This window comes from Candoia aspera, chromosome 1 (assembly GCF_035149785.1).
Source record: "Candoia aspera isolate rCanAsp1 chromosome 1, rCanAsp1.hap2, whole genome shotgun sequence".
NCBI classification, from domain to species: Eukaryota; Metazoa; Chordata; class Lepidosauria; order Squamata; family Boidae; genus Candoia; species Candoia aspera.
In genome coordinates this window covers 61,057,189-61,071,677 of record NC_086153.1, presented here as the reverse complement: position 1 = coordinate 61,071,677, position 14,489 = coordinate 61,057,189, and the positions used below count along the sequence as shown (strand labels likewise).

At 39.2% G+C, this 14,489-nt stretch overlaps 1 protein-coding gene across 1 annotated transcript in view; it reads left to right on the top strand.

Moving 5' to 3' along the window:
• Nucleotides 1-14,489, top strand: part of ZFAND3 (zinc finger AN1-type containing 3) — a 147,882-nt gene that overhangs the window by 114,152 nt on the left and 19,241 nt on the right. The window contains exon 6 of the mRNA XM_063304872.1: nucleotides 11,313-11,483. Coding sequence (XP_063160942.1) covers nucleotides 11,313-11,483 — 171 coding nt within the window. The remainder of the gene's footprint in view (nucleotides 1-11,312; nucleotides 11,484-14,489) is intronic.

The following is a 14,489-nucleotide window of genomic DNA, read 5'->3' as shown; positions in this document are numbered from 1 at the left end:
AAATCAGATAAAAGTATCAAAATAAGCTGGATGTCACAGCCCTGTGATCTACAATTAGTCTCACTCCCAAAGTGAAGATGGCAGTCTAGTTGAATGTCTCTGCTAGGAGATTTGGATATAGAGCAAAACTAAAGAGGAGATTCTCTTTGTGCTAGCAAACAGGAATTATTTTAGGGTGGTATAGTGAAATAGTATGAGTGCTTCAAGGAAGTAGAATTTTCCCCCCTGCTTTGAAGATCTGTAGGTAGAGCTGGGATCCCCTTTTTCCTCTGCTTTGGCTTTTTAGGATTGTCCCTTAGATATAAGGGATAGTCCCTTATTCCTTTCTAGGGAAAGAAAATACAGGGCTGCTGGTGGTTTGCAGTTTCCTTTTTAGCAAACCACCCATTACCATGAAAAAATGGGTTAGGGTTAGGGCGACGGGACATCTGTGAGTTCCAGGGAAAAATCAGAGGATGAAGTGGCACAAATGGGCATTATACGAGAAATTCCAGCACTTAAGGGAATTTGATGGGAAATTATGTAGCCTGTCAATCCAAACAGTCTGCGGTTTTTTTATATTAATTGACATAATTTTTATGTTGATTATACTTTGATATATTTGTTTATTTTGATAATTTGCTAATTAGTGTTATGTATTACATGTTGTGCTGTAAGTCTCAGAGTCAGAAAAAGTGGCATAAAAGCATTGGTGATGATAGACAGACATATAGCACTGGCATACAGTTAAGTTCTAGCCAGGATTAGGCTAATATTAGCATCTCCGAGCATGAAATTAAAATTCAGCCACATTGCTGGTTTAATCATAATATCTCAGTACGCATGCTGCAACAAACGCAGAAGCTTTAAAGGTCACATCCTTTGCTTTCCAGTTGCGCTAGATTAAATGCCTTCACTCCATTTTTATTTTTTATTTTCTATTTTACGTATTCTGTTTTGGACACCCAATTTCTAAGAATATCATGGTTAGTATATCATTGGTTCAGCTGTTATTAAGTTCTTTTTCTGAGGTATTTTAAGTCAATGGCAGTATGTTATATATTTATTGTCAGTGACATCATTTTCTTTAGGGGTAATTTGTTGTTAAGGACTAGTTTAAAAAATCTACACAAACTTTTTCCTTGCAAAACTACTTTTCAGGTTTAGCCTTTCTTGTTGCAGAAGTAGTTCAAAATAACATTAACCATAATCTCTTAATTTATTTTATTTAAAAAGCAAAGTTTTAGTTCTTCATAGGAAAAGAACCAGATATATTCAGAATAAAGATGAATTGTAACAGATAATAAAAAGTAATGAAAACTGAGAATACTGGGGATACTAATATACTCTCTCATGTAAACATTACTGTTGCTACATAGCTATAGTAGATAACTAGATCATAACTTCTGTAAAACTGTCATGGTGTATTTGTAATTCCTGACATTTATAAAACACATTTTTTTAAAAAATATATTTCCATCCCAAGATAATGCTAGAAAGAAAAGGGTATCAAAACTCTCTCCATCTTTCTGTCCACCAGCTGGCTAGCTCTTCAAAAACAGAATGGAATGAGTCAAAATTTTGATATAGGAAAAGCTGGCAAACTCATAAGCCAACAAAAAAATAAGCCAAATCTTTCTTGGGGTTGTGGAGAAAATGTTCCAGAAAACATTTCTCAAGCATATCCCTATGGGGGACTCTGATGGACTGTGACTTGGAACACTGCTGGCTGCCCCATAGGCCCCTTAACTCCTCCCTCCGCTCACATGGCCCAGAGCAAAGCATTTGTGCTCACCTTGTGCTGCTTGATGTACACACAGATGCAGACACAACACAAGAGCAGATGCAACAAGTTACTTCATTCGACAGAAAAAAATACAGAGTTAGGGCCACTGCTAATAAAGAAATTGGAAAGAATTCAAGAGGCCTTGCCCTGCATGCTTTCCCAAACTTGTTTCTACCTCTAATTATATTATTATATAAAGAGTATGTACTTTATAAAAATGATTTAGTTCCATCATTCCAAATCTGTAGGATCTGAAACCAGGAGACTGTGAGTTCTAGTCCCGCCTTAGGCATGAAAGCCGGCTGGGTGACCTTGGGCTAGTCACACTCTCTTAGCCCAACTTACCTCACAGGGTTGTTGTTGTGGGGAAAAGAGGAGGAGGAGGGAGTATTAGGTATGTTCCCTGCCTTGAGTTATTAATAAAAATAATAAAGGCAGGATAGAAAATAAAATAAATAAATAAAATAAAGCCAATATATTGTGCACTTGACAATTTAAATAGCATTTGTGGTGGAGAAATTTAGTTCAACTAGATGAGGCAGAAGAATTCCTGTCTCTTCCTAACATTTAATATAGAAATCTTTATCATAATCTAAATATATTAAGAATTCATTTTCATATGGAACTAATGCAAGACACATTTTGCCACCCAGCACAAAAGCAGTCGGAGATCTGGCATACAGGTAGACCTCACTTAGCGACTGCCTTGGGCAGTGACTGTTCAACATTACAGTGGTGATGAAAAAGTAACTTTGTGACCAATGCCCAGATTTACAACCTTTGCAGTGTTTCTCTCTCAGTCACGTGTTCACCATTACAATCAGTTAATATGTGTTGTCCTGTGCCTGACCTGTTTTTCTTTCCCCCTAGCAGAGTGGGGAGGTTGCTTAAACAAGCAATCTCTTCCTGAGCTGCGTTTCTCCACAGAGCAGCACTTCCCCAAAAGATGCTAACCGCAAGTTAACAAGCTCAGTTCTGTGACCTTAATTAGCCAACTCCCAGATGCTGCCTTTAACTGACAAGACTTTAATCACTTTCACACCTTCTGCTTTTGTTTGCTTCTAGGGGCTCAGAGCCATGAGCACTCTAGGCAAACAGCTGGCACTAGCACATTCCTTCTGATGTCCATTGCCCATTGTGTGCCTCCTTACTCTCTTGTAATCCCTCCTTCTCCAATGAGTGTAAATACAAATTTACACTCTCTTCGTTTAATTCTCTTCTTGCTAATTATCCCAGCTCCAGGGTGAACATTCCAAAGGGCAGGAGAGTGCATCAAAAGGATAGCTGAAGTAAAATCGTAAGCACAGTCGCAGTCACATGATTTTCCACTTCGCAACTGCATCACTTAGCAACCAAGTTGCCGGTCCCAGTTGTGGTTGCTAAACAAGGAATACCTTTATGCTGCTTTATCTGTGACCTATTGTTCTAGGGCTGCCAGCAGATCAAACTACAGCTCCTTTTTGCTTCTGAATTCTAGCTTCTTTTATTACCATCCAATAACTTTCTTCTGCAGCCTATACTTGCTACATAGAATTCATGATAGATTTATTTTTGATGACTAAAATTCCTTTTTTAAAAATAGGCTAAGGAACTGTGGCAGTGATGTTTGAAGGTTCATTAGTTACTGCCCTTACTGATGTTTGCACAGTCAATTGAGATCACAAATGTCAATCTCTCAGGCTATATGTCTTTTATAATAAAAAAAAAATCTTGTGATATGCCTCAAATGCTGTCATCATGTCAGAGATTAAGCTAACTGCGAGATTTTCCTGGGAATTAAAATCTATACTAGTTTTTTCTTCCTCAATAATGTTTTTTTTTTCCCTGTCCCCTTTATTTACATATTCTTGTTTGCATTCTGCTAGCTTTACTGAGGAGAACAATTCTGCATCCATAATCTATATAAATCCTTATTTTTTTCCCATATCCTCAGTTTATATTGAGATTACAAGAGGCAGTGCAGTGTTTCTATCCCCATACCTTACTAGATATCTTATTTTTAATTCCTTTATTTTTAAATGTTATGCACTGCTCTTTACCATCAAAGTGGGCATTGGGATGCGATACCAAAAATCATGCAATGAAGTAAACACATGTATCGTTGATAACACTGAGAAGATAAACAAGAAAGCATGATCTTAAGGACAGTCCACAAGTCAATTAAGCTAAATAATCAAAGTTTACCAAGATAACCCAAAAGGTTGCTGCTGCTTCCCCCTTTCTCTCTGTCTCTACCCCGTTTCTGGGCTTGACAAGAGTGAAAAGAAAGGAATGGGCTGGGATTTACTGTGATGAGCTCAGCGTGGCTTGACTTTCTCCTCAGCCGAACACCTACTGCTTCTCCGTGGGGGGAAGAACCTCTCTCAGGGTCTTCTGCCCAGTCCTTCCCCAGAGACCAGGCTTCTCTATCAACAGCCGATCCATCCCCTCCTTCCCCTCTGGGGTCATGGGTGAAGCTGCCTCCTGCAGCCAGCCAGGTCCCTCCTTCCCGTTCTTGGGTGGAGCTCTTGTCCCTCTGGGTCTATACTGCCCTTCTTCCAGGGAAGCCACCCCTGGACCTTTCTTCTCCCTTCCTAACCAGGCAGCAAGTGCTCTGCACACTTAACTTCTCTCTCCAAATTTTCTCTCTAGCCACTCCATTCATTCCATGCACAAGCTTTCTCTCTTCTCTCCCTCTCCTTTCCTCTCCAAATTTTAGATTAGACTGTCAGCATGTCCCCCAGCAACTGAAGAGGCTCTAGTCCCCAACACCTATATACCAGGCTGGACCAAAGGGACTGCTGTCTGAGAATCTCACCACACCAGCCCTGGCTAGCAGCCAGGTCAGTTCATCAGCCCTCGTGACAGCACAGCTGCCCTTCAAGACCAAAAGTGAGCTGCTTCTCCCCTTTTACTCATTCGATGGCTGGCTCATGCCAGCAGAAGAGCAGCCATGCCAGGCCACTAAAACCCCATATGCCACATACTGATCTAGGTAGAAACATAGATAACTTAATTGGTCATGGAGAAAATCTATGTGGTCTCTAGGAGTCAAAAATGACTTGATGACACATAATCAGAACTAAAATAGTGGCAAAATGGCTACATTTTTCATGATATGTGTTTTGTTTTGTTTTGTTTTTGTTTTTGTTTTTGTTTTAATTAAAGTTGGGAATAGAGGTAGGAAGCTTGCCAAACCCCAAGTGCCAAAGTGTTTTTGTTTTTTTTTCAGAATTTTATGGAATGGTTTAGAAGCCATAGCAGGGACGCGGTGGCGCTGCGGGTTAAACCGCTGAGCTGTCGATCGGAAGGTCGGCGGTTCGAAACCGCGCGGCGGGGTGAGCTCCCGTTGCTCGTCCCAGCTTCTGCACACCAAGCAGTTCGAAAACATGCAAATGTGAGTAGATTAATTGGTACCGCTTCGGCGGGAAGGTAACGGCGTTCCGTGAGTCATGCTGGCCACATGACCCGGAAGTGTCCTATGGACAACGCCGGCTCCAAGGCTTTGAAACGGAGATGAGCACCGCCCCCTAGAGTCGGACACGACTGGACTTAATGTCAAGGGAAACCCCCTTAGAAGCCATATCCCAAAAAGTGACAACTCTGATTTTCCAAGATTCATAGCTAAAGGGGCCACAAAAACATACAGTACTTATACAATTATATGCTTATTTTCAGGTGACAGTTACCACTTTTTGTTCTTGGATTCTTGCTTTTCTTGTTCCTCTGCCATATCTTCCTTCTGCAACTTGTGCCTGCAACACAGAATATATATCTGTAGAGACACGCTACTGCTAAGCAATCTTTGAATACCAAAAAATCCCACTGATATAAACAAGTCACTTAGAATGAGGAACAATATAATTGAGAAGCAAAAATTAATCACACACAAAAAAAATGTAAGTTAACCTGTCATATTTTTTTCTTTGTTTCTGTCTTGACTAAGGGTTTTTTTTTTTGCCTTGCATCAGCAGGTCATGCCTTTAAATATATTAATACAGTGTAGCAAATTATCTTGGGGGGATTATTTGGCATTATTTTAGCTCTGACATTGCTACTCCCTAGATACGTGAACTCATGTTATCATTAACTTACCACATTGTGCCATCTGTACCTTCTTTTGCACCCCTGGACCTCTGAACTTAGCTTCCTTGGTATTTGGAGACTCAGTACAACAACCATGATGCACAGAATAGTGTCTGAGCTCCTTGGTTGCTTTCTAACCATGATAAGTCATTCCTGTGTCTTCGTAAGGTACGGTAGGATGATTTAATTATCCAGAATTTTTATTTTTTTAGATGTATTAATCATTTTTAAAAGAAAAGAGGAAAAATCTCATTCCTTTGTCTACTTACTAATACTATATTTCTGTATCAATTATTTTTTTTTCCTTTTTTCTCCTTTCATTAGAACCTTTATTTTAATACAAGTGGGAAGTATCATGCAACCTATTTGAGTTGGAAAACTCAAAAACTAGAAACATTTTATATATCTGGTGCTCTTCAGATGGAGAAGTGCCAAGGCATTGTTAATAGGGGCATTTTCTCTCAAAACAGCTATATTTTTAAATGTACATATGTGTATTTGTGTGTTTGTATATTTTGTCTTATTGTAAAAGCTCTCTAGAAAATACAAAAAAAAACCTGAAGTGAGAAGAAAAAAAGGCATTCTCAACTTAAAAAAAAGTTGTGAAATAATTCTTAGGGTCATGTTATGACTAAATGTTGGGGTTCTGACTTGAAATAGCTATCATAAGTAAAATGAAATATGGCCATATTATAGGCAACTGCTTTCACCATCTCCTTTATTTGTATTTATGTATAAAGAGAAAGTTGTTGACCATGAATGGAACCTATTTCCTGTCTTCTAATTGCCAGTCACTATATGGATTTTGGAGAAATTAGCCATGGATTTCTTTTAAAGCAAAATGATATTGCTGAAATGGAATCTGTTGCAACATGAACAAGCATGTAAATCACAGAACTAGTTAGAGTTTATTATTTTTTCTGCTCAAATCCAATTTAATATAATAAATAATGTAGAGCATATCTTCTTCATCCTAGCATTTTTCCACAGGTGCAGGGTCTGCTTTTTGGATCAACGAACACCATTTCACATGATCAAACGTAGCAACCAGGTCCAACTGGATGATTTTCAGGTCTGAATTAATTGTGTCCTGCCACCTTTGCTTCGGTCTTCCATGTGGGCATTTGCCATCAAGGTTAAAGTGGCAGGCAGTGCAGGTGACAATGTGGGGTGCTGCTTGTAGAACATGGCCATACCACTGTAGGTGTTTTCCCCACATTTTCTGTTATTGGTGCAATGCCCATCTGCTGCTGGACTGTATCACTGCTGACGAGGTCAAGAAGGGAAATGCCTAATGACCAATGGTACATGCACATCTCCATGGCATGTAAAGGGCGCTCAGTACTTTTGGTGGTTGGCCAGCACTTAGCGCCATACAATACTACTGGCAGACCATCATTTTATACACTTTTGATTTTAGATGAATTGGCATACGCCTATCACAGAGCACTCCAGTGATCTCCCTCCACCGCAGCCATGTTGCATTCACCCTTGCATGTACTACCTCATTAATGCCGCCATCACTTTGAAGATAGGATACTAAATAACAGAAGGAGTTTGTCTTCACTAGATCTTCACCACTGACCTGGATGGTAGAGGTGCTCGGGCTATTCTCTAGATAGTCAGTCTTCTTGATACTGAGGCGCGAACCAAATTGGCTAAGATTGTCATTCCATGTCTGGACACAGCACTGCAGTTCTTCCCTGGAGGTAGCTATGAGCAGGACATTGTTGACATAGGGCAAGGCCCAGGGGTCACTGTGATGCAGGTCTTGGGTGATGGTATCCATGACAAGAATGAACAGCAATGACGATATTGCCGAGCTTTGGTGCACACCAACTTCCCCACAGGAAAGCTGCTGGAAAAGCTGGCAACGCATAATACTTGGCTACTGGTATTGATGTAAAGCATCTGGACCCATTTTATGAGTAGCTTGGGCACACCATGGTTACATAGCTTGTACCATATCAGCTGATGCGGAACACGGTCAAAAGCTTTTTCTAGGTCAAGGAAAGCCAGGTGTAATGACTTCTTCTTTTCAGTGGTGAGCATGCAAGCTGCAAAAATGGCATTGGTGATACTCAGGCCTTTGACAAAACTGCCCTGGTTGATACTGATTTCAACAATGTCATGGAGGCACTGGTTGAGGATCCGCTCAAAAATTTTCATTATGTGCCACAGGAGGCGGATTGGTTAGTAGTTGGAGCAATCAGCCAAGTCGCCTTTGTTCTTGAAGAGGGGAACTGTGATACTCGTGGCCCAGTCAGCAGGTGCATGGCCACAGTCCACAATAGCATTGAAGAAGTTTGTCAGCTAGTCAACTGCTGTGCCGTGAAGTTCTCTCAACTTCCAGACACCAGCTGGTAGATTGTCTGGGCCAGGTGCTTTCAAATTCTTCATGGTGCTGATAGCTTTGGTAATCTCTTTAGGTATAATGCACAGGACTGGGCCAGCATTAGCCAAACCATCAGGAATTGGTGGGTGTGGAAATTCTACATTAGAGATTTCATCAAAGTGCTGCTGCCAGCATTTCAGGATTTTGAGCTCATCCTGCAATTGCCATCCATTTTTGTCCTTAACACACATGTGTTCAATTTCTTTTGCCTGCTTTTGCCAATTTCTTTTGGTTACACATTTTTGCTAGTCGACAGATGTTTTTCTCGCCTGCCTTTGTGTCCAGTTGTTCATATAAGTCCCGGTAGTGATTGGCTTTAACCTCTGCTACAGCTTTCTTTGCCGTTCTTCTTATAGCAACATACTTTTGCCAGTTTTCATTGGTCTTCTGCACATATCAGTTCTTGTAAGCCACCTTCTTTTCCCATACTTTCTGCTGCACTTGCTCCATCCAGAGCCACACTTGCTTGTCAATTCGATGACAACCTGGTATCGTAGTGCCTAGGGTTATTCTCATAGCAGTGGTAATGGACTTGTGAAGAGCAGTTCATATGGCATCAATCAAGCCTGCGGTGATTGGAGGAAAAGTGATGTGGTTAACGATGACCACTTTGTGGTCTCGTAGCTTCTACAACTTGATTTTCTCTGGATCTGTCATGCTGCTGCCACTCTTTGCCTGCTTGCTCATCTTCATATCGGCAATGGGCATCTTATGTTGTGGGGTAAGGCAATCAGATGGAATGACCTTTATGTCCATGATAGTGGGGAAGTCATGTCATCGCTCGAGGTCAAAATCATTCTGGCTGTTGTGGTCACCGCTGGCATAGGTGACCAAGTAACTGACACACTTTTTGAAAAGCGGGTTGGTGATGACAAGGTCATTTGCTTTGGAAAAGTCCAGGACTTGCTGTCCATCATAATTTCATGTATTTTATCCATTGCCTCCATGACAATTGTAGCCTTCCTGCAACATGTCCACTTAGGTTTCTACAGAGAAGCAGCAAGTCTTCTTGCGGGCATGTAGATACACAATCTTTTAGTTCCATCCAAAACTAGTCTTTCTCTTCATCACATCCAGTTTGTGGGGCATAGGCCAAGAAATGTGTAATTGATGGGCAGCAGTGTCAATGACAGCTAAGATGAGGTGTTCAGAGTGTTGATGGACCTCAGCATCATGGCTGCGCAGATCAGCGCCTACTATGATAGCCATACCTTTGTTGCTGGACATACTTTGGTAAATTAGTTCGTATCCTTCACCGATGTTACAAGACTTTTGGCCTTTATAACGTGTCTCTTCTATGCATGTGATATCCATCTTGCGTTGCTTTAGCATTTCTGCAAGCTCACAGCTGCATCCAGTCAGGGTGCCAATGTTCAGTGTGGCAATGTGTAATGTTGTTTTAAAAATGTTTTAAATAATGTAGAGCATATATTTGCAAAAAATTATTTAACCAAAAATTACAAACAAGCTCCTGTAAATATTTAATCTTTAGGTTCTTAGCTGGAATTAGAAGAATTACAGTATGTTATTTATATTTCACTCAGTATTTGTTGCTACAAAGGTAGAGAAAAAAACTTAATATCTGTTACCTAAGATTATATTATGCTGGTGCCGTAAAAACTACAGCGGTGAGAGAAAGTTTGTGAACCCTTTATAACTTCATAATCCTGCAATACCTATCTGCCTTCAGTGTGATCTGAGCTTTGTCTAACTTCTATAATATAGTACACTGTTTTAGATGTAGTGTACTTAACCAGAATCTCTTTATCCATTAATAGCACCATCAACTGGGGCAAGTACTGAAACCATCATTTTACTCACTTGTTCCCTTACCCCATTCCTGTGTTCTTTATTAACAAATTTTCATGTAAACCTAGTACATTCTGATTTGTGGTGTTTCTAACTAATTTTATTTCACCCTATTTTTTCTTTGATCTCTCTGCCAATTTTCTCTGAAACATTTTGCCACATCCTAGTATTGTTGAATGAGAGACTGGAAGCTGGTAGAATTGAGGCATAGTGTCATAGCAATATCTGTTCTTTCCTTTTGGAATCAGAATGTAGGAGCACCCAATGATTCACTGAGATATTTTAGAGTGGATTTATTTCCAGTGGCAAAGATGGAAAAACTAGAGATCCATTTAATTTAGCTTATAGAATATTCTCCCCAGGAGTAAGACTGTATAGATCACCTCTTCTGAAACGTAGGCAAAAGGAACACTTTCTAGGTCTTTAAAATTATTTTATTTATTTGCTCACATAATCTCACTATAGTAGAAATGGCAAGACTCCATGTGTGTGTGTGTGTGTGTGTGTGAGAGAGAGAGAGAGAGAGATTATTCCAGCTGATCATTCTACCTCTTGGTTTGCATGTGTCCATACGATCTTTTGAAATGCATAGCAAGTTTAAAAATGCTTTCTTATTATATTCTGATTATCCATTTATATTCATTTTATCTCAATCGTCTTTCAGTCACAGCTTTGTAAAGAAATGCGTTTCCCTGTTTATTTTCTTATTCCATAAGGAAAGTTTACAAATAGGGTTTTTAAAATACATAGTACTTCGACAAGTTTTAAAGAGATCCTCTGAGCATTTTAGATAAGTAACAGCATGTACATGTTGTGTTTGGTTTTTCATGCCTTTGTATAATCATTTACATTTAGATTGTTATCCTCAAAGAAAGGAGGAAGCATAGTATGATGCTTTCATATGTTTTTGTTTGGTTATTAGAGCTACAGCTAACACACTGTGCCCTAAAAAATCTCTCCTGCTTAGCCAGGAAAAAGGCTGAATTTGTGTTAAATTGTTTTTCATCAAATGCAACGTTTGTTTGCATGGGCACAGTGGAAGTGAGATTGTGTATGAGAATGTATAAACAAAGGTGGTAATTGTTTAGACTAATGCCTTTCTCCATGTGTCAGCCCAAAGTCAGTGGCCAGTTTCTTCTACATTTGGTTTTCGAATTTAGGAAACACAAAGTATAGGAGCATACTATTTGCATTTTGCTAGTTGTACACAATTAGCTATGTGGCCGAAATAGAGACCTCACTGATGATGCATTCCAAATGTTTCTCCCAAACTAACAGATTCACAGGTGGAAAGCGAGGCTTCTCCTGAGAAGCGGCCACGGTTATTGGAGGATGGTCATGACAGACCTGAGGAAATCAGCCGTTCCAAACAGAAGAGCAGACGCAGGTGTTTCCAGTGCCAAACGAAATTGGAGCTGGTACAGCAAGAACTGGGATCATGTCGCTGTGGTAAGGACTGGCAGACAGATCTGAACTAAGTTTTCCTTTGATGTCCCTTGCATTGAGGACCAATCTGAGCTACGCTGTAGTGGTAAAGAAATAACATAACAAAAATTGTGCAATAACTTAAGTAGGTCAAATCTGACAAGATCAAGACTTCATTAGTATAATGATACTTTTGTATGTAAAGAGGTAGATTATAGATTTATTATACCTAATTAGGGGATTAGCTAGTAAGATTTAACAAACGGTTGAAGTGCCTTATTTTGAGTGGTAGTTCTGAATTTATCCTCTTCTGTCACTAGATGCAGCAGTCATACGAAGCTACCTTTTTACCTAGTCGTTCTATTCTAGATCATTATTACTCTAACAACACCTTCCAGTGGTTTCAGACTGAAGTTTTTCAGCCATTCTAGAAGTTAGATCTGGACTTTTCTGCAGACAAAGCATGTGTTCTTCCTGTGAGCTAATGTCTCCTTCATAAGCCTTTTATGCTGTAGTTATAAAAATCTTATGTCCAATCCAGGGGCTCATCATATATATGAAAGTTCCACTGCATCAACTTGAACCCCCCATCCAAAGGTTTCCTGTATTTACTACTCTGTGAAGGGTATGAATCACAGAATCTGTGAGGTACTCCGTGGCATCATGCAAATGTATGCTTCTTTATTGAAATGGGGATGATTAAGCACAGTGAATTATCATGAAAGGAAACTAGGAGTAATTCGCAACATAGGAACAGTATATTAACTCCCTTTGTAGCAATTCGAATTGCATACTTAATTTTTTCAATAATATTTATTCATACCACATCCATAAGTTGTTATACCCTGTCACAGAACTAAAACCTTACACCATTATATATTCATGAGATGTGATTTCTGTTAGTAGTGCTATTTTTTATGTTCTAGATTCAGCATTTCAGGGGCTGACATATTAAAAATGACCAGACTATACTATGGCTGGGAAAGTGTCACATATATCTTCATACCTGAATGGGGAAAAATAGGCTGCTGACTACATACCTGCTTAACATTTAGTACTCACAGGACTCTGTTTAAAATATTATTCTTGGATTTCCTCTGTAAAATACAAACTAAGATAGTAAAAACTGCTTTCTTTGTACTGTACCACTTTTTAAAATTATTATTAATAAACTTGCCTATCTGAGGTACGTATTGTTGTATGATTGCTTCTGTAAGAGCTTGATTAAGGGCACTTGCTGACACTGAAGTAATCTAGACACAAAATTTGTCTTAAATAAAAGAAAGGTGAATGTAGTTGTGCCTGTCCAAAATATTCCAACTCTAATATCTTAATTAACAGTGCATGTTGCTTTTGAATCAACCCAATTATATTAGAAAATTATGTTCATTTGCTTGATTGAATCCAACTGCCCAGTAGAGCTCTGTTGGTGCTGGAGAGGAGCCAGCAATATTCTCTGAGTCCTTTTCTCTTGGGCTGTCTCCAGGGACTCCCTCCATATTGGTTAAAAGATTTTTCTCAAACAGTATCATGTTATAGGAGACGGTTTGGAACCATTTGCTATATTTTTTTAAAAAAATGTAAAGCCCACTTCTCCAACTTAATTATAAAGATCTTAGCATCCCAATATTTTTACATCTGATCTTTTCTTGTTAGTGGGGAGGTCCTCAGCTGTACAGCATCAAGCTTCAAGGGGCCTATAGTGATAGTGGTTGAATATATTTCTGTTGTGCTTAATATTTATGTTTGATAATAAAGCTGGCATCTGTCTCTTGAATACATATGAGGAAATGTATCTACCTCCTACAACTTTATTGTATTTAATGTATTCATTCTTTAAAAAGATGAATTCCTTAAGGGGGTGATTGGCATTTCTGTCTAAGCCTGTTGTTGCATTCGGAGATAATACTAGAAAATGCTAGTCATGTCGTGTCTGCTGAAAAATGGCTAATTTTAATACTATAAATATTTCAAAATCTACATACTGCTACATAAGAATTTGGAGACAAAAGTCGCATTCATAATAATTGGGGTACATAAAGTTAATAACTTTAAAAATATGTTTAATATTAATTATTCAGAAAATATGTTTAATAATATATTAAAATATGTTAATAAAATGTGATGTCAGTCTAATAAGTCCAGGTGTGTCATTAAAATAAATCAGTAGGTGTTGCTGTTTTTTCTCTTTGAAATGCTAGTCACCTGCTTAAGAAAACATTTTCTTTATCTCTTGCAGGACACAAGTTCTTTTACAGTAGCTATGAGAGATAACCTGAGTTTATCCATCCATTGCAGATCACAGTATTAATTGAGACTGGAATTTTATTTCTGGTTAATTTTGAGCTATTGAGCTATCAGTTGGAAAGCAGACTTTCCAACTGTCAAAAAACCCCAGTAACCCTATAAATATTTATACTATTCAAAAATGCATGTTTCATCACTCTTGTTTTTTCCTTTCTAAGGATATTAATGATTGTTTTCCCAATTTCTGAAAACATATTTTGATTCCAGTAATAGTTGTCATATTCACCTAAAAATGGGTATTTATTTATTTATTTATTTAGTGCCCAAGTCAGTTTTGACTCCAGGCAACTACCTGGACATGTTCCTGCAGTCTTCTTGGCAAGGTTTTTCAGAAGTGGTTTGCCACTGCCTGCTTCCTAGGGCCGAAAGAGAGGGACTGGTCCAAGGTCACCCAGCTGGCTTCGTGCCTAGGCAGAACCAGAACTCACAGTCTCCCGGTTTCTAGCCTGATGCCTTAACCACTATACCAGACTGGCTGTCTAGTGATTGGCCCAAGATCACCCAGCTGGCTTTGTGCCTAAGGCGGGACTAGAACTCACAGTCTCCTGGTTTCTAGCCTGATGCCTTAACCACTATACCAGACTGGCTGTCTAGTGATTGGCCCAAGATCACCCAGCTGGCTTTGTGCCTAAGGCGGGACTAGAACTCACAGTCTCCTGGTTTCTAGCCTGATGCCTTAACCACTATACCAGACTGGCTGTCTAGTGATTGGCCCAAGATCAC